We start from the raw sequence: 26,272 nt of genomic DNA on the forward strand, positions 1-26,272 counted from the left end.
TGTTTGTGTCTCCTGATCAGACTTCATGGATGATCTCAAGCAGATGTTGTGTTTCGGATGTTTGTGTCCGCAAAAGGCTTTTTAGCGCGATTAGAGACTTTAAATACAAATTAAACACAAACATTAATGAATTTGCTTAACGTTTCCCTGTAGTCACTAATTTTATCCCTTAAAACTTATCTTTGATCACGTAAATGACATTTTTAAATATCTTTTCCTGTGAATTTTTTTTAAATAGCTTGAATGTAACTCTACAGTATTTGTTGGATGTAACAAGGTATTCAAGCATAGAAGTGTGAGTCTGAAGCTTGAAATCCAATGAAATCCAAAGTAAGTTGCCTTTGTTTTTCAGGTGAAGAATGTGTTTCCTCAGGAGGGTTTTGGCCGTCAAAAGAGGGGCTACAGAGAAATCAGTAACTCTGACGTCAACATGACTGACCCGCTATTCAGCAAGCAGTGGTATCTTGTAAGTAATTATTGTTCATAATGTCTTCATTTTATTTGACCTTCAGCATTGGAACTGATTGTATTGCATTAGTGGGGAAACTCTTCATTTAAACGCTTTTCCTCATTAACCGTCACCGTAAACATTAGTGCATCATCAAAACACGTTGATATCTTCTTTATTTCTCCAGGGCTTATCGTGACAGGCATCCCTGTCTATTTCGCCAGGAGAACGTTCTTTAATTTAGTTTTTCAGTTATAAACACTCCACAGCAGGGTCTCAGGGAAGTGTAATATCTGTGTGACATTTATTTTCCCTTCTACGCCTCCTCTCTCATGACATCTAATTTTCAGTGCCTCGGATGCTCAGCTTGTGTGACGCTTTCGCTATTGTTTGATTAGATAAACACAGGCCAGGCGGACGGGACCCCGGGGCTGGACCTGAACGTGGCAGTAGCCTGGAACATGGGCTTCACCGGGAAAGGAGTGACCATCGCCATCATGGATGACGGTGAGCGAAGCCTGTCCACCAAACACTGGTGTCCTGCTAATGAACGGCCAGAACGCTTTAAAACTTTTCTGTTTTCAGTTGAAACGGTGTCGTGTAAGCGGCCCCTAAGTTAATAACTAATCAAGTCAATCTATCAAAACTAACTTTAGCTGGACAATAACTTTATTCTAGAGCTGCTGTAAAGCCTAAACAATCTCTGTTACTTTAATGTCCTATTATCACTGTAAAGCTGATTTGAAACAATCTATATTGTTAAAAGCGCTATATAAATGAAGGTGACTTGACTGGATTTGACATAGAACAGTTATATATGAATTAAAGTGCCACTATTATGCTTTATTGGATATTTCCTTTCATGTAGTGTGTAATATAGCTGTTTATAAGTGTAAAATGTCTGATAAGTTAAGATCAAATTGCAGATAAATGGAGTTATTGACTCCTAAAATAAATAAGTAGTTCTGAACTGAAACGAGTCGTCAGTAATTCAGTCTGCAGACGTAGGTTTGTGACTAATTTGCATAATGCCAGCCTCTGGTGTTGATTGGCTGATCAGTGTCTCTTAGCTCCGCCCTCAAACACTAGTTTATCTGAGATGGAAGAGTTTGGTTTGTGTTGTTCGTGTCGAGAAGACGCTGTTTTCTGCTGACAAAACAAATCCACTTTGATGAGATTGATACGGTAAAACCCACGCCATCGTATCTGTTCGTATCACTGTGATCAAGAGAACATATGATAATGAGCGTTTGCTTTCTGACCAATCACAGCAGACTGAGTCATCTGACCAATTACAGCAGAGCAGCTCTCAGAGAGGCGGGGCTTAGAGAGACTGAATCTTTGATCGAAGTGTTTCAGACACTGACTACGTTTACATGCAGCCAATATTCGGGTTATGGTCGGGTTAAGGTCACTATTCGGGTTTCTAAAACATTAGGAATAACCCCTTTACATGCGTGAGCAGAGAGAGTTACTCCTGTATACATGGAATTGCAATATCCCGATGTAAACCGCGACTCACGGTTAGCGTCTGGACGTACGGACAACCTTAAGACGCAATATGCGTCATTTCCGATTATTCTTCCTTTATCCAAAGACAGCAACAGCAGCAGCAGCACGCGGATAATGAATAGTTCGGGGCAGATAGCGATCGCCTTTGTTTGCACTTTGGTGCTGGTACTGACCTCGCTCCAAAAGTATGCTGTGCTGCGTCTCGCCATGTTTACTTCCGGTATACTGCACGCGGGTTTTTGTATGCGCCGAGAAGTTCCTCTACTCAAAAGACCAAGATTCCTTGCGAATAGAACATGCGCAGAACACAAATCACTACAGGGATATGCCGATACGCGTTTACATGACCAAAAATTCGGGTTAGAAAAGGGGTACCCCAGGGATCATATCCCGGTTTTTAAAATCCGGGATATGAGCATATTCGGGTTTTTGGCGGTGTTTACATGGCCGTGCGCGACCGGGTTATTGCTGATATTCCGGTTTTGAACGGGTTATTGGCTGCATGTAAACGTATTTACTGAGAGAAAAGAGCTGACGCTGCAGTGGAGATTATGAGTTAAATAAAGTGTTTTTTACCTTAGATGGATGTCAACCTGTTATAGGAGACTGAAACAACATTATGAACCTTTAAAATAGCACAATAGAGGCACTTTAAAGGCTTGATAATGTTTAGTATTGTTAGCGAATTTCATCATGTAAAGATTGAATCGGCAATAAAATACTATTTTGACATCACCTTGCAGGTATTGATTATCTACATCCAGATCTTGCCTCAAATTATGTAAGTACTTTTTTTTATTTAATCCTCATATTTAATATTTATATACTATTTGAAGTAAATTGTAAATATTGTAAAGACGTTGCAATAAGGTCCCATTTGTAATGCATAAACTATATACAGTATGGATTGATTTGAATTAAAATTAGTTAATAAAAATACAACTGTACATTGTTAGTTCATGTCAGCTTGACATGTCCATGACATAATAATAAAAGATACAATTTAGGATTTCAATGTAGTAGTTAATGTTGAAATTAACATTAGCTAAGATTAAAAAATGCTTTTGAAATATTTTTCATTGTTAGTTCATGTTAACTAATGCAGTTAACGACTTTTAACTAATGGAACCTTGTTGTAATGTGTGACCGTTGTGACCGTTTTAATCTGTGAAGTATTTATTTAGCTGATAAACCATTTTAATTGAATGCCCAGCAAACATTATTTTATTATTGGATATACAGTTACAATGATGTTTAATAACTCACATTGTGATCTGCAGCTTTGGTCATGCCACACACACTGAGCTCATCTCACACGTCTAGAACTCAGTTTACTGGTTAATGTGGAGCGCTAAACAAGCAAACTCCTCTGTGGCATAATATTGCGTTGTTTTCTGTTTCTCAACCTAATTAATGTTTAATGTTCATGCGGCTTATGAAGCTTTACAGCATGTAGACAGTTGACTAAATCCAACGTATGGCAATGATCCCTGTTGTAAAGGTTTGCAAAGAAAGGCTTTCTTTTCTTTAAACAGATGACACATTTGCATCCTGTGCACATTTAAATATGCATCTGGTCGAGTCCTCTTCCCCGCTGAGACGGGATTTGCTGCACCTTGGCAATTAAGAAATGCTGCCACACATCATACATCAGTGCCTTACTTGCATACATACAGTCGATCTCTATCCATCTTTACTTCACTCTGTGTCTCTCAGAAAAGAGGGACTTTTTTCTGTCTTCCAGCCCTTCACGACTTTCGATGAAAAAGGCTGGGGGAAGTCATGCTAAAATCCTCTTACAGTGTTTCCTGCACTTATAGTGAAGGCAGTGTGAAGGCAAAGGCAATGATGTTTTAGTTATGATGTTTAGAGTTTGGAGCTTGTCAGTATGAATTGAATGTGATGAAAGGATGATTTGGTGCCATGAAACAAAACAATGTCTATAAATAGTTAATGCATTTTCCATTTGTGTTGTCTTTACTAGCTGCACGCATATTAACCCTGTAAAAGCCTATTATATCATAATTGATAAGCAAATTTTGAAGGGCTCTAAATGATCAAAACATTACTGAAAAACCTTTGCACTGAATCTATTACAGCCTTTCTGTCATCTGATTGATAGTTTACTTCAGATCTTTTTAGCAAATAAAAATCTTTTTGTATAATTGTGCAAACGTTCACCTTCAGCTCGCGATTCACATGTCTTTTTGCTTGAAATCTATACTGACAGTAAACCTGAGAATAAATTTAATGTTCTTAGTAATATTTCAAGATGAACAATTACTGGACTGCCGCAACATAAATGTACTTGATTATCCATAAATCATTTGTTTGAAAAACCAAATGTATCAAATATGATCATCAGGCATTTGAGGAAGGTTTATTTTTTCATCTCTCAATCATCATTGTATTGCATTACATTACTACTGAGCTTTGATCATAAAACAGCATTTAAATGTCATCTTACTAAGACATTATTAACAGATATAGAGTGACAACTGATATTTATATGCATTTTATGTAAGTAGTGTTATACTGTTAGATAGATTTCATTAATTCACATAGCAAGCATCAGATTTTCATCTTTTATACATATTTTGGACAAAGCTGGGCACCATTTTAGGTGTGCAGTGCATTCTGCGTCGAGGACGTCAAATGGTTGCACTCTGTGATCTACTGGCGCTGCCTATTGCTATTTTTAACGCAACACAACTCGGAAAATAAAATACTTATACTATGCCACATTGTGCGGCTTGTTGGTTGGTACATTGGTGGTAAAGGGTAACAAGAGAAGCGATGGAAGTCTTCATTGCTTTCAAGCTTATTTGTGGAGGAACCTGACGATTGTCTGCGTTGCTGCATCAATCACAACTGGAGAATTCTTTCTGCAGTGAACCTGACAAATCGCCAGGTTCCTCCACGAATAAGCTTGAACTTTCTCCTTTAGTGGCTGCAGCGTAATGACAAGCGGCAGCATTTTTACATCCTGCCAGGATGGCATCTAGTGTTTCTTGTCTCTGCCATTTCCCAGCGTGGATTTTACTCGATATACGGGGGCGTTAAGACTCCTTGTGGGGAAAAATCGATGGTACGGCATTTGGTTTATTTCTACACGTAAATCCAACGCCACCTGTAAGCTCTTTCAGAAGCTTTAATCGGTCTACTAAAAGCATCAAAGGCATCAGGGCTAAAGTGGAGAGAACAAAGACAAGGGTCTTTAGGAATTTTTATTCATCCACAGGCATCTTTCCATTATTTTCTCCTCTTCTTATCAATAGGAAAGCAGTAAAGACTTACATTGCTTCTCTTGTTGCCCTTCAACTGAAAATTACAAGTCAAGTCATCTTTATTTATAGAGCACTTTTTACAATACTGATTGTTTCAAAGCAGCTTTACAGTAATAACAGGAAAATAATGCAACAAAGTTTGTTTTGAACATCAAGATCTAGAAGAAAACATGTCTGCTCCCGAATTCAAGTGTCCAGGAATGTACACTGCCCTCAGGTAGAGCAGATATCCGATGCATCTTGAGGAGCAGAAAATAAGAGTCTCTTATTGGGAGGGGAGCATGTTCTATGGCCCCTTTGTCCAAGAGAGACTGTAGCTCCTGCGTTAGCAATGGAATATGCTCTGGATGAGGATGAGATTTAAACTGAATTCTGTAGTCTTATTCTATAGTCCACAGAACCTTGGGAGAGAAGTTCGGCAGAAGAGGTCTTTGTGAGTTGAGACGAGACAAAAACCCGTAGTTCCACCAAATACACCGGAGGTGGCAGGGTTGAGACAGAGCTGGGGCTTATAGGTCGGTACCACTCTCTCTCCCTCGAAGGGGTTCGCCAGTAACGACTTGGCATCAGGATTTCTTTTTCTTTGCTGCCTGGGAAGCAAAAACTACCTGAGATCTCCTTAAAGATGGCAGGCTGCTGGACCCGGTGAGGGACGAACTGCTGGAATGCATCAGATTGCTTTGTTGCCTCTTGAAACCTATTAACAGCGTTGTTGACCGTGTTGTCAAATTGGCCAGATGGCGAGATAGGGTCATCCAGCAGAAAAGCTTTCTCTTTTTCCTTGATCCCTTAAAGGTTTGGCCACAGGTGCCTCTCCGTAGCTACCATGGCTGCCGTTGAATGGGCGATAGCGTGAGCCATATGTTTGGTATCCCGAAGAGACTGATCTATGGCTTGGCAGATCTCTTTAACCTTGTTAGGTCCAAGGCCCTTGCTGATATCCAGTTCCTTTAGCAGGTCAGCCTGGTAGGACTGTAATACAGCCATGGTGTGCAGGGAACCAAAAGCCTGACCTGACACTTCATAGGCCTTTCCAATCAGTGCTGATGTTTTACGGCATGGCCTAGAAGGCAAGGTTGGCTTTTTCAAAGATGATGCCAAAGCAGGAGAGAGTTAAACGCAAGTGTTTCCTAAACCAGTGGCACTGATTTATACCCCACAATAGCCTAATAGTCTGATGTCACGAGTTGTGAACACGGACAGAGTAAGGGGGTTTCCACAACCTTGTGATCTCATTGTGGAGGCCGGGAAAGAACGTGAGGTTCGACCACTCATAAGGAAACACTCATCCATTTTAATATGAGGAGCTTCTCTCTTCTGATCGGGCCACTTGATGCTTAACTCAAATCACAACCATGATCAGCTGTTTATATGTTTTAAAATACGAAGGCTTCCCGACAGCTAAATGCAATTTGAAACCTCCCTCTATATCTAACTCCCTGAAGCTGGACTCAGTGGAAGGGAAGTACTAGTCCAGACCGGAAAAATACGCAAAGCGAGCTTCCAAATCCAGAACAGAAAATGTTCCCTTAGTGTTAACGCAATGAAATGGAACCTGTCACAGCAACATTGGCTCAGCCAATAAGATTAGGAAAGGGCTATCTGTTTGACTGATCGGTTTAAAACATTATTTTTTGCAATTTGTGACTAATGTGACTTATGTGACTTAAAAAGTTTTGTAGTAGTACAGATTTTTGTGTAGTATATACTAGGGGTGTAACGATACCCTCATGTTACGATTCAATACATATCGCGAAACTGAACTCACAATACGATATTATTGCGATACTCCAATATATATGATAAAAGGTTAACAAAGATCAGCTGTTGATTAAAATGCTAAATTTGATATGACATTGTAGGTGTAAATTAATAGGTTTGAACTTGGTGCTGAAAATATCTGGGATACATATGGTAACCATCATTCCCTGAAGGAGGGAATGGATATGTACGTTGTGACCGACGAATAGGAATCTCGCTAGAGAGGCCAATCTACTTCGAGTTAAACTACACAAGCCAATGCACGTTGGCATGCAAACATTAGGATCAGCTGCTCAGCCTCGCAGCACGGGTATATAACGAGCAGCAGGTGCGATTGCACTTCACTTTTTTGCTGAGGAGCCAAGCCTGATAAGCTGGCCTGATAATCTGCTTTTGTACAGCCGAGAACTGCTGGGCGAAGTTCTCGACCACGTCGCCGAAGAGGCCGGTCTGGGACACGGGGGTTGTTAAGGAACCAGAGCTTGTCGGTCTCCCTCATGTCAGCCACACACAGCCAGAGATGGCGTTCCTGGACCACCAAGGTGGACATCGCACGACCCACTGACCGTGTGGTGACCTTCGTCGCACGAAGCGCGAGGTCCGTTGCAGTACGAAGTTCTTGGAGAAGTTGTGGATCATGACCACCCTCGTGCAGGTCCTTCAGTGCCTTGCAATGGCCCGCTCCACTGGCGGGATACGCGTGTATCCCTTAGCTACCCCGTGGGTGGTGAGGAAGGAGGAAACACCGAGGCGGTTTCTGGCTGTAAAAGGTTTGGTCCACGTCCCCGTGAGCTCCTCGTGCTCTTCCGGGAAGAAAGGCACTGGGGTGGGTTGCTGAGAACAAGCGCACCACCCCGAGATACCAATCATCCAGCCTCGAGGGCTTGTAACACGGTGGAGGGTTCCACTCGAGCCCGATCCTCTTGGCGGCCCGGGAAAGCATGCCATCATCTCTGGGTCTGACTCGGGCACCGCTTGCACACCCGAAGGAGGCAGCGACTCCGAGCCGTCGTCCACAGAGACTTCTGACCCACCCTTTGATGCAGCGATCGACATCTGGTCGTCGCGGGGAGTACCAAAGGAAACGACTGGTACACACCTTGAGGATGGTCCAGCACGTTCGGTTTGTAACTCTACTGGATGCGGAGCGTGAGAGGGATGAGGGTTCCTTGGGGGTTGGTTTCCTGAAGGAAGCACGCTCACCGTGATCCTCAGGTCTCCCGTGTCGCTGCCCGAAGCAACCCTCTGGGGAGGATTGGAACGAGGCAGAGGCACGGGGACTCCGCCCATTTGCAGGAACAAGAGTCTCGACCGTAGCTCTGAGATAGTCATCTTCCCACTGCCTCAGCGTGTTCGAAGCCCAGACACACGAGGCAGCGATCGTGACCATCCCATGACCCCAGGTAATGACCACATCCAGAAACACACAGATAGAACGTCATCTTGAAAAAGACGCAATCTATCTGTGCAAGCTCTTTTAGGGACTGCTCTCAGGCATGCAGGGGAACGGTCACCGCAAACACAGAGTAGGAATGTGCACCTGTCTGTGTGCTTTCTCTCTCTCGCTGGCAGGTTTTAAGGCGCTCTGAATGCCGCACCTTACCAGCTGTTATAACAGCATTTTTGTTTGTTCAAAAGACAGAGAAGAGAGAGAGAGAAAGACTGCTCGCGCTGCTGTGCTTTAACACCCGCACCAGGAAGGAGAGGTCCAGAAAGGCTGGTTGAATTCACACTCTGTTGTAGAAAGCATCGAAGTGCTTGGCTCCGAAGCAAAAAACTGAAGTGCAATCGCACCTGCTGCTCGTTATATACGGACGTGCGAGGCTGAGCAGCTGAAGCAAACGATTGCTCGCCAATGTGCATTGGCTTGTTTAGTTTCACTCGAAGTAGATTGGCCTCTCTAGCGAGATTCCTTTTCGTCTGTCCCGATGTGACAGACTGATAGGGAACCCAAAGCACAGGACAATAGAGACACCAGAATAAAAATATTATAAATATAAGCTGAACATACAGAATTATTGTAGACAAATATGCTTTCACTCTGTCACTGACATTTGAAATAATGTAGGCCACTTTTTACTGGTAACATCAGACATTTGGCATTATCAGGACCCATAAATAATCCCCATTGCAATATTATACATTATATTCAACATTATACATAGCAGTTTAATGTAGTATTGACAATAAAACTCTGAAAACTTGGAATTTATTCTCACACAGTAATTTACATTTTGGGTGAACTATACACAATACACATTGTCACTATACCACAATACATTTTGTTGCATTTTTATATTGCAATATATAAGTTGACACGATATATTGTTACACACTTAGTATATACAGTATTTACTGCGGAAGTTCTTCTTCTAAACCACTAAAAGAACTATCAATGAAATCTTAATGGAATCGAAATGGGAGTGGGAACCAGAATATTTCACAAATGCTTCTCTGCCAGTGAAATAGAGCCGTTAATGTTTTGAGCCCTGCTGAGCTCTGTGAGCCGCAGGAGCTGTAGATGTGCACCGCAGATGAGTTTTAACCCAAAAATAACCTGGGTTTGACTGCGGAGGAGGAGGATGTCTCCAACCGGGCCCAGCTGAAGCATAATTCACCATGTCCTCCCCTGCTACTGTTTTATTTAGCATCAATTCCTCCCAGACCTCCCCGTTACTCACCATTAGCAGTAGAACTATTCTCGCTGAAAGAGAATGTAAACGTTTGTTTGTGTTTGTGTGTGTGTGTGTGCCTGAAGGATTCGAGGTTAAAAATAGAATCACAATAATTTTTCTAATAAGGACTAATGTGGGATGAGGAGTGAATTAGCATAATCGTTTGAAGGATTTTTTCCAACAGGGGACTGGATTTAATTCATCGCTTGCTAACTGCGATCTCCAGGCGGTAGCCAAATGGAGACTTGCCAACGAACAGAGCGAATCAAGCTCAGCTGCTGCTGAATTCAGTGTGTTTATGTGTATCTTTCACAAGCTTTCCTCTATGGTATTCGGTTTCCATGGTGATTAAAATTATGTCATACACAAACAGGGGTTTTAGAACATTTTTTTCAACTTTGACCTCAAAGATATAGCATGATTGGAAATATTTAGTGAACATTAATCTAATTTTGTGCAATGCTAAAAATAATTTTCCCTTTGAATTAAGTTTATTTTTCCAACCCCATTGGCAGATATTTTGAAAACAAAACATAATATCTTAAGTCATTTTGCTTCTCAAGTAAATTAATCTTGATTTATGGATGTTTAGATATTTGTACTGGAAAGCAAGTAAGAAAAAAACCCCCCTGCTTTTTTTTGTGGTGTAAAAGCAATAAGCCACTTGAGGCTGGGTGATAGACCCTCAATTTTCCTTAATTCTCTTAATTGTAGTAAAATCATATACCCCTGGTTTCACAGACATAGTCTGAGACTAAACTGCATGTTTGAGCTGTTTTAACTAAAAGCAACTTATCTTAAAATATGTCAGTGCCATTGTTTTGTCTCGAGATTCACACCAGTAATGTTTTTTTCGAAGGCAAGTTTATAAAAGCTAGTTAAATGTCCTAATTGAACTAAGGCCTAATCCTGGCTTAATCTAAACCGGGGCTATAGTCTTTCATGGTTTATAGCTTTTATAAAGTGATGCAAGACTCAAGTGATGCAGTAATGATCGACTGAGTGGTCATTATCCCGTATTTATTTTTCAATCAGATAATTGATGAAGCTGCATGTGTGTGTGTGTGTGTGTGTGTATCAGTGGCGGCTGCTGGTCTCTCAAAGAGGGGAAGCTCATTTTCGGCCTACATCATAGAATTGTCCATTTATTTAAAAGTAAATTCTGCCCTGCGTTCCTTTTCAAGAAAATGCTCTGTGACCCTGTCGTACCAACTAGGCGTCTTTTCCAGTGACTATTTATATTTTCATATTTAGCTAATGTTTCTGTGAACTCCCTGTAATTCCCCTTGTTGGATGATTCACTACTCTCATCATGTCCCCTAAATGACAGCACCTGCCGGCCAAGCAAGGATGTCACATCAATAAGGCAGTTTAGGAAGGCCCTGTTTTTTTTTTTACTGTTTCATTATGTTTAGACACTTGAATGCCAGCACCTTTATTGATTGCATGCTCAACCCTGATCCTGCCTATGTAACTTAATCTTGCACATGCACTCACATTGTCATGGCTCTTTTCATGTCTTTTATATGCCCTGTCAAAGTTAGACAGATCTTCAAACCCCACCTTTGACCAAACAACACATCCGTGAGATGGTTTCATTAAGAGGCATGGCCAGCCGTACATTTTATTTGTCACAGCACGTCCAGTCAGCCAGCTAATTTTGTCATACCAGGAGAGCTGAAAGGACCTGTTATTTTTCCCTATTTTTTGCACTAAATCAATCTTAGGTGTTGATCTGCCCTTCTGTTTAATTTTAAGCTTTTCCTCGTAAGGAAGACTTTCAAATGACTTCGCCAAAATCAGGTCGACAATATTAGCACTGTCTGACATCGTGTGAAGTTTAACCCACGCTAGCCTTGCCTACTATATGAATGAATGAATGACGATCAAAAAAAAAATATGAAACTCGCTAAAACTCAAACAAGGGATATGGTGTGTAACTGTGAAATATATAAATGAAAATTGGCAATTTCGCACGCAAATATCAAGAAATAGGTTTCAGCAGTTTGTCTTTTGACTACACTTGAGAAATCCGCGATGGGACTGAGCGCGAATAGCTTCAGCGACTTCTTATAGTACAAAATAGCTGTCAGTCAAAAGGAGATGCAGTCTTTCGACAGATCCTCCAATCATCACGCAGACGCCTGGACTCCAGGCCAGTCCACTTCTCTATTCACCCCAGAGACGCTGAGCGTCTGTGGGCGGGACATAATCGCAGCATTTATCCAATGACCGTCTAGTTTCGAAGCACTGAAAAAAACTGTTCTAAGCAGCCCCATTGAAGTCAATGGACGCTCAGCTTTATGGGGAAATGCCATAGGGAAATGCACTGTGATGCTACGAGACTGTATGAGAAGGAAATCGAGTCAGCCGACCTGCTATACGTTGCTGATTCTGAACGAACTCGTCTTCGAGATTAACTTGTTGTAATGCAATAGCACAATAACACAATAGTACATATTTGACCATTATTTTTTTGACATTATACAGGGGAAGCTGAGCTTCCCTTGCAGTCTTAAAGAAATCGCCTCTGGTGTGTATGTATATATATATATATATAAGGGATGCACGATATATCCGCCACCATATCGGTATCGGCCGATATATTATTTAATGTTATCTTAATCGGCCCGATAACAAAATTTGGTCGATATATTAAAACCATAAATAATGGATTATTTCCTTCAGACACTTCAGATCCGCACTGTTCAACATGATGGTTTTTAATTGCTTGAAATATGATTGAAACCACTTCAAAAAAGGAAAACACAGTAAAGTGCAACATGTGCAGTAATAAGTCTTTCATATCGGCTACAAAACATTATAATGAGAACATTAAAACTATGTGCTTGGGACATGGCTTTTAATGTTGAGTCTTTTGTTTTTGTAATCAGGCTCTCAAAAATTCTTAAAATACATTTGGATTTAGATTTATCGGCCAATATATCGGTTATCGTCTTTAAAATATAAAGAATTATCGGTTATCGGTATCAGGCAATTTTTTTTTAAATTGCCATTTGAATGGTGCTTCCCTAATATATTGTATATTTTTTATAGAAATACATTGCAATTCAGAATATCACTTTTACTGATGATGTTTTGAAGCACTGATGCAATTTCATGTTTTCGTCTTGCTCTCCATTAATGAAGTCTCTGGGGTAGAGAAGAATATTTCCTCTCCTCTGAGAGAGCTGAAGTGAAGGTTGACATGAACGGCAGAATCTCCATGATTGCACTGATGGATGGATCACATGTTTTATACATCAGGACTGTTTTACACTATTTATAATATCGATCAAAAGTTTAGAATAATTAAGATTTCTTGTTTTTGAAAACGGCTCTTATGATCACCAAGGCTCTATTAACACATTCATATAGTAAAATATTCGGTTACACTTTATTTCGATGGTCCACTTTAGACATTCTACAAACTATAAGTAACTTTTCAACTACATTTATTCCTGTGATCAAAGCTGAATTTTCAGCATCATTACTCCAGTCTTCAGTGTCACATGATCCTTCAGAAATCAGTATAATATGATGATTTAATGCTCAGAAAGATTTATGATTATTATCACTGTTGAAAACAATTGTGTATTTTCAGATTTGTCTGGAAACTGTCATATACCGTACTTTCAAAAAGTTTGGAGTAAAAAAAAGCACAAATAGGCCAATTTTATTCAGCAATTATGTATTAAATTTATCCAAAGTGACTTTATTGTCAACATTTCAAATAAATCCCTTCTATTCTTCAAAGAATACTACATTTTTAGTAAGTAGCAAAAACTGTTTTCAGCATTGTTATAATAAGAACCATTATGAATAATTTAGCACCAATATTAATACTGTATGATTTCTGAAGGATCATGTGACACTGAAGACTGGAGTAATGATGCTGAAAATTCAGCTTTGAAAAACAGATGATTTACATTGTAATAATATTTCACAATATTACTGTTTGTACTGTATTTTGATCAAATACTTACGTAAGCGGAGAGACTTCTTTCAAAAATGTAAAAATCTTTTTTTTAAAAAGCAAGTAGCATTACACATTATGCGTTCATTGAATTTCCTGTATATATATATACTATTATATGACCATGCGACAAAAGGACTCATATTAGATTTTGTTCATACCACACACACACACGGCCCTTTCTTCCTCATGTCTCTGCAAGTTTCTGTCAGCCCAGAAAGAAGTTCCTCACATGATGTAGGTGTCTGTGTCGTGTTTCCCGCAGTGTTTGAACACATTACCTCTGAGATTGGGTGGAGAGTTAATTAAGGAATAGCTAGAGGAACGTTTAATGAGGAGCAGCTCGACACACAGAGGGATGAGCACAAGAGGAATTCCAGAGATGCTTTCTAAATAATGAATGACAAATTACTGAAAGGAAGCTCATTGTTAGTTTTGACATAATTGGTACTAATTCATAAGTCTGTAAAGCTTGATGACGGATACTCTATTTCTTGTTGATGTTTCAGAATGCAGAAGCCAGCTTTGACTTCAGTAGCAACGACCCGTTCCCTTACCCTCGCTACACGGACGACTGGTTTAACAGGTAATGAGCTTCGCTTCTAGCAGCTGGTTTCCAGTATGACAGTATGGGCCTGTCCCAATACCTCCCCTTACCCTAGATTTCTGCCCTAACCCTTGTTTTTGCGCGTTCTCGTATAGGGGTAGGGTGTCCCAATACTCCAAAGAGCAAGGGGGAGTGCTATTCTCCCCTTAAAATCAACCCTCAAAACATAGTGCGGTCCGATGCAGGCTTACAACGAAGTGGAAGATGAAATTACCCAGGATACCTTGCGGACTTGCAAGCCAAATGTTTTTAAACAAGATGGCGGACACCGTTGGAAAGGAAGAATTGAAGTATATTTTCACAAATAAGCATGTTAAAATTTCTAAATATGTTGGAATATGTTAGTTTGATGCACATCCAATGGACTGTTAAGTTTTGAACACTAATGTTAGAAAATATTTCACAAAGCTATCTATCCGACGATGTTCATGATATCTGCCGAGTGCTTCGAGAGAGTCTGCCCATCAAATATACATCTGATCTGGTTCATCTAATTTTATTTTCGATTTTGGCTTCCAAGGATTATAAAAAGAAGATGTGAGGTAAAACTATTAAAAACTAGCCACGTTCGTCTAACGTTAGTGCTTCATCTTTTTCTTCACAGCGAGAAATGACAGCGCGCTGTGAAGAAAAAGATGAAGCTCTCCCTAACGTTAAACCCAAACTGCACTGAGCACATTCAGTGATTGTTGTAAAATTGCTGATTCTAAATTGCGGGAGGTGTTTGACTGTAAAAAGTGCTATTATAAGCACAATGATCTGCGCAAGAGACGTTGACCCTGTTCCCATGGCGGCGAGCGCTCGGAAACGGACTGCAACTAGACAAGCGAACTATATTTTGGGTTTCATGTGCGCGTCTAAACGATTAAATACAGACAAAAATATGGCGAATGCGTCTTCTATGTTCCACATGTCTCTGTTGATTCATCAGACGTAGATAAACGAACACAGGCCACACAACAGCTGGAACCGGCATTTTCTGAATGAAAATAGTAGTAGACACGTTAACGCTGCACGTGACGTAGTGAGGTTTGCCGCGCTAATTTGCATATAGTGGTGTCCCATTTCATAGGGAAAGATCTTCAACTCCACTTCCCTTGTTGAGGGGACTTTAATTTCGAGGGCACTCAAAACCAAGTTGAAGTTTTAAGGGGGGAGAAATGGGACAGGGCCTATGTGTGACCATATTCTGATGTGTACATCCGTAGTTGTTTGAGTGTATATCAGCGGACAGCACAGATCCCGGACAGACACAGATCCGGCCCATATCTTGTGCGCGTTGAATCCACATGTACCGGATGTGGCCCGGATCTGGGCCGACACTGTGTTGCTCTCTGGGATTTGATATTTTCATGTGAAAGTAGAGAAAAAAACATGTAGAAATGTGAAAATACTGAGTGGACACAATGCAAAAGCTTATGGACGCAATGTCGTGTTAATTAATATCTATTTGTTATGTCTATATTTTAATGTCTCTATTAATATTTTTCAGCTTCAATTGGTGCTCATCCAGTCAGTCCAATCTGTTTGATAACATTATCTTTAAAGTTTTTTGTCTTTTTTTTTTTTACTCGTGTCACAAATGAAGCCTTTTTGCACTGATGCAAGATTTTTTTTATTTTTTTATTTCTATATTCATATTTCTACATCATTTATTACAGTACTGTTCAAAGGATAGGTCAACATTTTCAGCATCATTACTCTAGTCTTCAGTGTCACATGATCCGGTGATTTGTTGCTCAAGAAACATTTATGATTATTGTCAGTGTTGAAAACAATTTTATATTTCTGTGGAGACATTGATCATTTTTAGGGTTCTTTGATGAATAGAAAGTTCAAAAGATCAGCATTTATTTAAAATATAAATCTTTAGTAACATTATAAATGCCTTTACTGTCAATTTTGCTTTAGAGAAAATAAGTGTACACTACATACCATATAAGATATAAAACTGCTCATAGAAGAGTTGCTGATGCCGCAGTGCATTGACCTGCAACTGTGTTTCTTAGCAGTGTTTGGATGAAGGACTCCTTGCCTCTCTGTATTGATTTTCCTTACACGTAACCCCATTAAGTCATCTCTCACTGGCTCTCAGCCCAGCTGCATTAACACACGCAGTGAGCCTTTCCTACCAGAGCAATGATAGCATGAGCAGAACCAGCCAGAGGTGAAGTTTACGAGGAAAACTGCCTCTTTTAGTGTCATGTTTCATTGCTACCTCCAGTGGGACTGATCAATGACTCAGCACTCAATAGATTTTACATTACAATAAACATTCATTAATGCTATGCAAGGGATGCAAGTAGTTTTAATACTCGAATCAATGTATTTTTCTCCATTCTCTCTGAATAAATAATTGGATCCTCTTCTCTGCTGTGCATTATGAAACAGAACAAATAAGAGATGTTTATGTGAGGAAAGGTGTTGTGTGGACAAGAAAAGAAACAAAAATCTCACCATTCAATACGGTCCAGTGTATCATAATCGTGTGCATTTCGTAACGCAACGACACAAGTGAGCTTGCAGCTAAAAGCATTTGCATTCACAAACGTTAAGAAAGCACTTAAACTTCCAAGCATGTATATTTTAAAAAAAACAATTTATGACACTACATTACATTAGCAGTAAAAATGCGTGTCTACTATTCACTGATGATTTTTTCTTTGTTCATTTGTTTCTTAATTGATTCAATTTCTCAAATGATTGAGGCTCATATTTATTGTGTACAAAAGCATGTAATTTCTGCAGCACTAGCGAAAGACATGAAACTAGAACTGTTATGAAACAGGTTTCTGGAACTATGGAAGCTTGTTTCCACCAGGGAATAAAACAATGAATTGCGACTTTTTAATCTCACAATTCATACTTTAGAATGAGCAGTTGCTGAAATGTGAGATAAAAATGCATAATTGCAATTAATAAAGTCCAAATTAGGAGACATAAACTAGCAATTCTGACTTTTTTTTCTTGCGAGTTTATAATTAACAATTCCTGCTTTTTTCCCTCAGAATTGTGAGATAAAAACTTGCAGTTCTGAGGAAAAAAATGCTTGAGAGTGTTTTGGCAGCGCTGCGTTTTTTCAGTTGAGACGATTCGTTGCTAGGATACAGAATATCCGCAGCACAGTTTACCTGTAACTGATTTCGCAGATAATTTGTTTCATACTACAAATTTATTTTTCTTCCATTTTGTTCGGTTAGCTCTGCTGGTTTATGTTGCTGTACAAAAAGAATGTTGTGACAGTTGATCGGTGTTGTATTAGTCCCGCCCCTCCTCCACTGTGATTGCACGGTTGGGTAAAAAGTGACAGTGATGAGCGCAGCGTTTTACCCAAAGTTGAACATTCTTCAACTCTTGGCGACCAGTAAAAAACGCAGAGCGCTCAGCGCATCGTTACGCTCATGGCGTTTAGAAAACGCGACCTGCCATTGAAAACAATTGGAAAAATACACCAGCCGCGTAAAAAAAATGCTTTGGTGGACACATGACCTAAGGATGATTTAGAGTTATGACATGACATTGAACGGATTTGAATTCACCCGAGCACAAGCTCTTCTGCTCTTGTAGGGACACATGTGCTTTTTTCAACACACTTATTAAACCTTATTATAAAAGGTGACGGCCCAAAGCAATATAATCTCATAAGATCCTGAATTCTTAGCTAGGAACCTGTTAAAAACTGAAATATATCAAATACAAGAGTACATTAGATGTTTTCTTAGCTTGGATGTGGAGCTGTTTATTGTGCAGATTTGTGCATCAGACAGCGAATGCTTTCATGAGCGTAGAGAGATATTTCTCCTGCGTATGTACAGTATGTGGACAGAAGGTGCCCTACGGGAGGGAGGGCAGAGACGATTGGCAAACCTTCAGTCGTGTGTTGCTCCGCTCAAAGACCCCCATCACTATCACACCATCAAACTATATTACTGTACCAGACATGAAGTTAAAAAATGTTAGTGAAAATTTGCAGCATGATTCTGGCTACTAGTTGAGGTGCTTTTATGGAAGGTTCTTACATTGACAACTGTCAATTCAATCACAGTATATACCATGTTTTGTGTTGAAGCCCCCCTGAAATCAAAATGTTTTTTAGCTTTTAGTAATATGTTAGCCTTGTTCCAAGATGTGTTCCAAGACAAAGACAAAATTGGCATTTAGGAGATATAAGCATTTAAAAAGTACAGTCTCTCACTTCCGCTAAAATGGATCAGGGATTTTTATGACATCATCGTGGACTTCAGCTTCTCATCACATCTTCTGTCCAATCAAATGCTCTCTAGAATCTGAGGCTCCGCCCACTGTGCTATAAACACCACCTGGCCAAAGCGAGCGTTGACAGACACGTCACAGAGCAATAAGTGTTGGAGTGTGTGTTCGGTTGCTCAAACGCTCAAGTTTTATTCTGTTTTCCAACTGTACGTTGGTTAAGAATGAAATGCCTAGAATTTATTTACACCTCTACTGTTGAATCCAACGTATCATCAGCGCTCGGATTCACTTCCATGTGCTGTCAGTCTGTGAGGGAAACTAAATGCTATTGGCTATTTGAAAAGGGGGAGGAGCCATTCAATATGTCCCGCCTTAGCTTCCTGTTTCAGTGGAAATTACGTCAACGCATCAAACAAAACTGCACGTTCCAAGGCACTTCAGTGGGACTTAAATATATATGTGGCTTTCTGGTTGAGAATCCATAATAATATAATCATTGATTATAAAACATAATTCATTTTCTGTGTTGAAACCCAAAACATTGCCAAAATTATAATCAGACTTTAGATGCAAGACTTGATAAACACCCCTGTAAAAACTATGCCAGATAAATGTCAGGTGACCGTCACCAGCCTTATACGAGGCTTTCTTAGAACCGATCAGTCTTTCAGGCAGTCCACAGACTAGTCGATTTTGAAACTATTTAGTTGTGCATTCCATAGTTAACAGAAAATGACATAACCTGCATTGAGGACAAATCTGAATACAGTATTTTGTAGAAAGATATTAGTTAAACCTTGGCATAATTGATGTTTTTTTACAGTGCGCATCAAGGACAGACACAATCTAATAGAAAGGCGAGAAGGTCCTCTTGTGTTTTTCCAGCGTGTGAAGCATGCTGGGGCGTGTGGTGAGAGCAGAGAATATCCTCTGAGCTGCAGACTCACAGCATAATCAGACGCTCATATATAAATAGAAGCACTGACTGTCTGAGTGGAGGAGAGGAGGGAACCATTGCTTCATGCCGGGGCTCTTCCTGAGGATTCTCCGGTCTAGAGACCATTTTAGAAGCTTGTCTTGTACATTTACGGGTTGTTTTTGAAGTAGAGCAGGGTTCAACATCAATGACTTCATTTACTTAAGGGGACCAATTATGCAAAATTGAACATAAATGTGTGTCACAGTGTGTGTACACAACCACCCTATAATGATAAAAATCCACAAACTCCTCATTTTTAATCCTCATTAATCCAATCAGTGTCTCAGAATAAGTCGTTTGCAGATTCTAGCAGTGACATCACATATACGTAGGCCCCGCCCAAGACTACTGACAGACTCCGCCCTATTAGCATAGACTCCACCCCTAGTGAGCAGTACACAGTCCATGTTTATCTCATCACCAGAGCATTTAACAGCAGCATCCAAGAAAGCTATTCTTATTAAAGCTACTAAAGTTATTCAGTTAAGAGCAGTGAGTGATTTTACGTTTTTTTTTCTTTTCTTGTGTGATTTATATTTACAGCATTTATAGCAGTAGGTACTGTATATCATGCTGCTTTCACTTTAATACACAGATCTAATATACAGATGTGATTTCTTTCCCTGCTGTTTAGATTCACAGACATAACCTTGTGTGTATTTGACAGTTTAAGTGTAATAAGATGTAAAAGAGAAAGATACTTGGTTACTAACGTAACCTCGGTTCTCTCTAGAAGAGGGAACGAGTATTGTGTAAGCTAGCTTACGCTACGGGTAAAGTCATCTTTGCTCGAGATATTGAAGCCAAAAATTATCCTTAATTTTGTATTTATTGTCAACACAGTGCAGCAGCTAGCAGACCTAGAGCAGGCCATATTGTAAATCTGTAGATCTGACGCCGCCCTGACGGTTTATGTAGGACACCACCGACATGTTTTCCGAGCGGACCAGTACATGGTGGTCCTGTATGAACGGGAGGAAGCGTTTGAGCGCGTTCTCGACCGCTATCATTTCCAGACAGTTTATGTGGAAGTGTTTCTCTAGGTCCGACCACAGGCCAAAGGCTGGTCTGCCCTCGAAGATGGCGCCCCAACCCAGGTTGGAGGCGTCCTTCGAGATGACCAATCGGTGTGAAACAGCCCCCATCGTCACTCCCCGCTGGTACCAGTCGGCCGCTAACCAGGGCTGCAGAGCCAAAACGCAGCTCTGAGTCACTCTGATTTGCCTGTAGCCTGAAACCCAAGCCCGGCGAGGCACTTGGGAGTTCAGCCAGCGTTGTAGCGGGCGCATGCGCAGCAGGCCCAGCTGAAGCACAGCCGCAGCTGATGCCATACAGCCTAGCATCCTCTGGAATGTCTTCAGAGGTATAATGCTGCCTTTCTGGAAAGAAGCGGCTAGCTGTCGAACACGGCGCGCGCGCTGTGTCGATAAGCGAGCCGTCATAGCCACTGAGTCCAGTTCTATTCCTAGGAAGGAAACTGACTGACTGGGCAGTAATGAGCTCTTGGTCCAGTTGACAGTGAGACCCAAGCTTTCCAGATGGCTGAGAAGCGCAGCTCTGTGAGATATCAGTTCCATCTCTGACTGGGCTAAAATCAGCCAATCGTCGAAATAGTTCAGAATTCGCAACCCTTTCACTCTTAAGGGGGCGAGAGCCGTATCCATGCATTTCGTAAATGTATGGGGTGCTAAGGATAGGCCGAACGGGAGGACGGTGTATTGATATGCCCGACCGTCGAAGGCAAATCTCAAGAATGGCCTGTGACGCGGGGCTATCGGAATCTGAAAGTATGCATCTTTCAGATCGAGAGAAACAAACCAGTCTCCTGGGCGAATGTGCGCGAGGATTTGTCTGGTCGTAATCATTTTGAACGGCCGACTCATGAGAGCTTTGTTCAAATGTCTCAGATCTAAGATAGGTCTTAGAGCTCCGTCCTTCTTGGGTACGAGAAAATAACGGCTGTAGAAGCCTGACTCGCTCTGAGAAGGAGGTACTGGTTCTATGGCCCCTTTGCACAGCAGTTTGGCTATTTCTGCGCCGATTAGATGTGCTACATCCGCTTTCACTTTCGTCTCGGTCCGAGCTCGAAAGCGAGGGGGACGGCGAGCGAACTGAAGGGAATAGCCCTGACTTATCGTGCTTAGCACCCAATCTGTCACACCTAGAATAGCCTTCCATGCTTCTACATGTATAGCTAGGGGCAGAATGGACTCCGGGTTCCGTTGGCCGCGCAGCGCGGGCTCGGGAAACTGTACCGGAGGCGTGAGCGGGGTGCGCGCGCTCTCTGATCTCAGTAACGGCGGCTCGCCCGACAGCTGTAACTGCCTGAACCACTTGATATGACCCGATAACTGGGAATGGGGAACATTTCGTGGCGATATTTATTGCGAGCGGAGCCTGGGTCGAAGTGTTTGTTCGTAAGCGTGAGTGCTCGTGGGCGGTCACATGACTTAAATTCATAACATGGCCGCTGTGAGACTGTTGCCGTGTAACAGAGCGTGCAGCGAGTAGGTGAGAGCACAGATTTTTGGGCACATTGTCTACATCTAGCACTCGAGCGGCGTTTGCCAGCTTTATGAGAGTGGGCTCTGTGAGCATGTGAGATACATGGGGCATAGTGTTTACATATAGGGGTCAGCACTGACTTGTGGGCACGTTTTCTACAAATAAAACACACTCGGTGTGAGCCGGATAACCAGACATTATACTCTTTTAATGCATTATTAAGCAGCGCCGGGCGTTTATTAGTAAGCGTGAGCGCTCGTAAGCAGGCACATAACTTACATTCATATCCACGGGCAGAATAGCCTCCGGGTTCCGATAGCTACACTTCGTGGGCTCGGAAAACTGAACCGGAAGTATGGGCGTGGCGCGCGGGTCCTCCGTGCTTGAATACGGCGGCTCGCTGACAGCCATGGCTGGCTGTTTCACATGTGACGTCCCGTCTGCTTGAGCAGGGAACGTTTGAGATAACTTTGTGATGCGCGAGCAACGCCGTTTATTAGTAAGTGTGAGCGCTCGTAAGCAGGCACGTAACTTACATTCATAGCCATGCGCGTGCCCTCAGATCTCGAATACGGTGGCTCGCTGACAGCAATGGCTGGCTGTATCACTTGTGCGGTCCCGATTGCTTTGAATGGGGAACGTTTTGTGATAATATTGTGCGCGAGCGGAGCCTGGGTCGAAGCTTTTGTCAATAAGCGTGAGCACTCGTAAGCGGTCACGGTACTTACATTCATAGCCATGCGCGCGCGACCTCTGATCTCAGTAACGGCGGCTCGCTGACAGCTGTAACTGCCTGTATCATTTGAGATGACCCGAGTACTGGGAATGGGAAACATTTCTTGGCGATATTTATCGCGAGCGGAGCCTGGGGCGAAGTGTTTGTCAGTAAGCTTGAGCGCTCGTGGGCGGGAGTTACATTCATAACATGGCCGCTGTGAGGCTGTTGCCGTGTAGGTGTGAGCACAGATTTGTGGGCACATTCTCTACATCTAACATTCGAGCGGCATTTGCCAGCTTTATGAGAGTGGGCCCTGTGAGTGTGAGAGACACGGGGGTAACGTGCTTGCGTGTAGGGGTGAACAATGAGATGTGGGCACATTACTACATTTATAGAGCACCACGGCATGAGCCGGATAACCAGACGTTATACGCATGAGATTTTGCAGGCGAGCAGGTAGCATTACCGGCTCGTTGGCTGCCGAATACATCGCTTCAGTAGCCTTTTCTTAGGGGACTGACAGGGCGAGATGTTTCAATGGTGGTCCGGCCGCGGCGGGCCTCAACCATCTTTTGAGAGATTCGTCTGGGTTGCCGTAGCAACGGCGGTGTGTGCAGACGAGCGGGTTGTTTTACCCGCTCGTTGGCTGCCCAATACGCTGCTGCAGTAGCTTTTGTAGCCTTCCTGGATCGAGGAGGAGGCGGAGTGATGAGAACGTCCCGGGTTACGTATGTAACCCTAGTTCCCCGAAGGGACGGACGCTGCGTGAAATCGCAGTGGGAACGCCCTCAGCGTGACGCGTCTGAAGCATCAATGAAATCAGTCAATGGAGAGAATGAGCGTACGGCGAGTGACGTCATCGACCAGGAAGCTATAAATATCCCCTGAGTACACAACCCTCCAGCTTAAAAGTTACTGAAGCAGCGACCCAAGGGGATGCCGAGAGTATGGCAGGACACGCAGCGTCCGTCCCTTCGGGGAACTAGGGTTACATACGTAACCCGGGACGTTCCCCTTCAGGGACTACCGCTGCGTGAAATCGCAGTGGGAACGCAATACCCACATCCCCATACGACCAAATCCCCGTTGTGTGTCATTAGGAGACACAAACCGACGAGAGAACCTGAGCCCCGGGAGTGGAGCTAAGATCGAGGGAATAAAATCTAACGAAAGTGTGCGGTGAGGACCAGCCTGCCGCATCACAAACGTCCTGAAGAGAAGCTCCTGAAAGAAGAGCTGTAGAAGCAGCCATACTCCGGGTGGAATGAGCCCTTACAGCCAAAGTGAAGGCTGATGGGCCGAACCATAAGCAAGTGGGATGGCCTCGACCACCCACTTGCTCATCCTTTTTCTAGATGCAGGACACCCTTTCTTAGGTGACCCAAACAGACGAACATTTGTTCCGATCTCCTCCACAGGGCAGCTCTGTGGACGTAAGCATCAAAACCCAAACTGGGCACAGCAAATTAATTTTCTCCTGGTCTGACGTCAGAAAAGGCGGAGGACAGAAAACCTGCAGAACTATAGGTCTAACTGAAACAGTTGGAACCTTAGGAACATAACCTGGTCTCGGAAAGAGAAAGGCCTTAACCAACCAGGAGCAAATTCCAGGCACGAGGGAGCCACCGAAAGTGCTTGAATATCTCCAATTCTTTTTAGAGATGAGATAGCGAGAAGAAGGATAGTCTTTAGAGTAAGAAACTTTTCCGAAACTTCCTCGATGGGCTCGAAAGGAGCAAGGGAGAGACCTTCTAAGATGACGGCCAGATCCCAAGCTGGTACCCTTGTGCGAACTGCAGGCCTCAGCCTCAAGGTGACACGAAGGAAGCGAGACATAAGCGGGTGTTTCCCGAGGGAACCTCCACTTGAAGGGGTGTGGTAAGCAGCTAAGGCCACCACATACACCTTCAGTGTGGAGTGGGATAACCCTGTGGAGAGACGGTCCTGCAGGAAATCCAGGACTGTACCAACCGGGCAGTTAACTGGGTCCTGCTGGCGCTCTCCACACCAAGAGGTGAAAAGTTTCCACCTCGCGGCATATAACTTCCTCGTGGAGGGAGCTCTGGATCGGAGGATGGTCTCAACGACCTCAGCCGAGAGACCAGAATCTATGAGCTGGGCCCCCTCAGAGGCCAAGCCCACAGCCTCCATAGCTCTAGACGGGGGTGAAGGATCGACCCACTCGCCTGAGAGAGCAGATCTCTCCTGATCGGTATCTCTAGGGGAGAGCCGTTGAGGAGAGACACTAGGTCCGCAAACCATACCCGGGCCGACCAGAACGGGGCTATTAGCAGGAGACTGAGCCCGTCCCGGCGAACCCTCTCCAGAACTCCTGGGAGCAGAGCGATCGGGGGAAAAGCGTACAAGCGTGACCTCGGCCACGGATGTACCATCGCATCCAACCCCAGCGGGGCTGGATGGCTGAGAGAGAACCACAGCGGGCAGTGTGATGTTTCTCGAGAAGCAAATAGGTCTACCTCGGCAAGACCGAAATGTTTCCATAGGAGTTCCACCACCTCGGGGTGAAGACTCCATTCCCCGGGCCTCGGCCCCTGTCTTAACAGGATGTCTGCCCCCTGATTTAAATACCCCGGGAGATAAAAGCTCTCAGAGAAAGAATTTTCCCCTGGGACCATAGAAGGATCTGACGTGCCAGTTTGTAAAGCGGGCGAGAACGCAAACCCCCCTGATGGTTGATATAAGAAACCACCGATGTGTTGTCTGTCTGGACAAGAACATGGTGGCCCCTTAGGTCTGGGAGGAAGTGTTTCAGAGCCTGAAACACCGCCAACATCTCTAGGCAGTTTAAGTGCCACAGACGATGATGGTCCTCCCACAGACCCTGAGCCCACCCGTGAGAGAGGCATCTGTCATTAGCATAACGCGACGACAAGGAGCTCCTAACACAGGGCCTTGGGACAGAAACCAAGGATCTTTCCACATGATCAGGGCGTGATGACACCGTCGCAAACTCACGATCATGCGAAGCGGATTTCCCCTCGGGGAGAATCCCTTGGTCCTGAGCCACCACTGTAACAGTCTCATGTGCAAGAGGCCAAGAGGTATCACGTTGGACGCAGCTGCCATGAGACCTAGCAGTCTCTGGAACTGTTTTACAGTGGATGACTGGCCTAGCTTGACCTGATCTACTGCAGCGAGAATCAAAGCAATAGGAGCAGGTGACAATCGTGCCTGCATCGTCGTTGAATCCCACACTACACCTAGAAAAGTGGTTCTCTGTAATGGAGAAAGAACACTCTTTTTGGCGTTGAGCCTCAGCCCCAGTCACTTGATATGAGCAAGAACGACATCTCGGTGCCGAACCGCCTGTTGTTCCGATTGAGCTAGAATCAAGCAATCGTCTATATAGTACCGAAAGCGGATGCCCTGTAACCTCAGCGGGGCTATAGCAGCATCCGTACACTTCGTGAATGTTCGGGGTGACAGTGCTAGGCCGAACGGAAGAACCCGATATTGGTACGCTTCGCCCCCGAAAGCGAACCTCAGGAACTTCCTGTGTTGAGGGAGGATAGATACATGGAAGTAAACGTCCTTTAGATCTATCATGACAAACCAGTCCTCGGATCTGATT

The 26,272-nt window shown here is 43.0% G+C and overlaps 1 protein-coding gene across 1 annotated transcript in view; it reads left to right on the forward strand.

Annotated features, from left to right (window-relative positions):
- The window catches only part of pcsk2 (proprotein convertase subtilisin/kexin type 2), a 110,702-nt gene that overhangs the window by 12,033 nt on the left and 72,397 nt on the right, over window positions 1-26,272 (forward strand). Inside the window, exons 3-6 of the mRNA XM_077237639.1 lie at window positions 353-466; window positions 847-955; window positions 2,704-2,741; window positions 14,169-14,245. Coding sequence (XP_077093754.1) covers window positions 353-466; window positions 847-955; window positions 2,704-2,741; window positions 14,169-14,245 — 338 coding nt within the window. The remainder of the gene's footprint in view (window positions 1-352; window positions 467-846; window positions 956-2,703; window positions 2,742-14,168; window positions 14,246-26,272) is intronic.

This window comes from Siphateles boraxobius, unplaced genomic scaffold, assembly GCF_051911475.1.
Source record: "Siphateles boraxobius isolate OS27281-9 unplaced genomic scaffold, OSU_SipBor_1 204, whole genome shotgun sequence".
NCBI classification, from domain to species: Eukaryota; Metazoa; Chordata; class Actinopteri; order Cypriniformes; family Leuciscidae; genus Siphateles; species Siphateles boraxobius.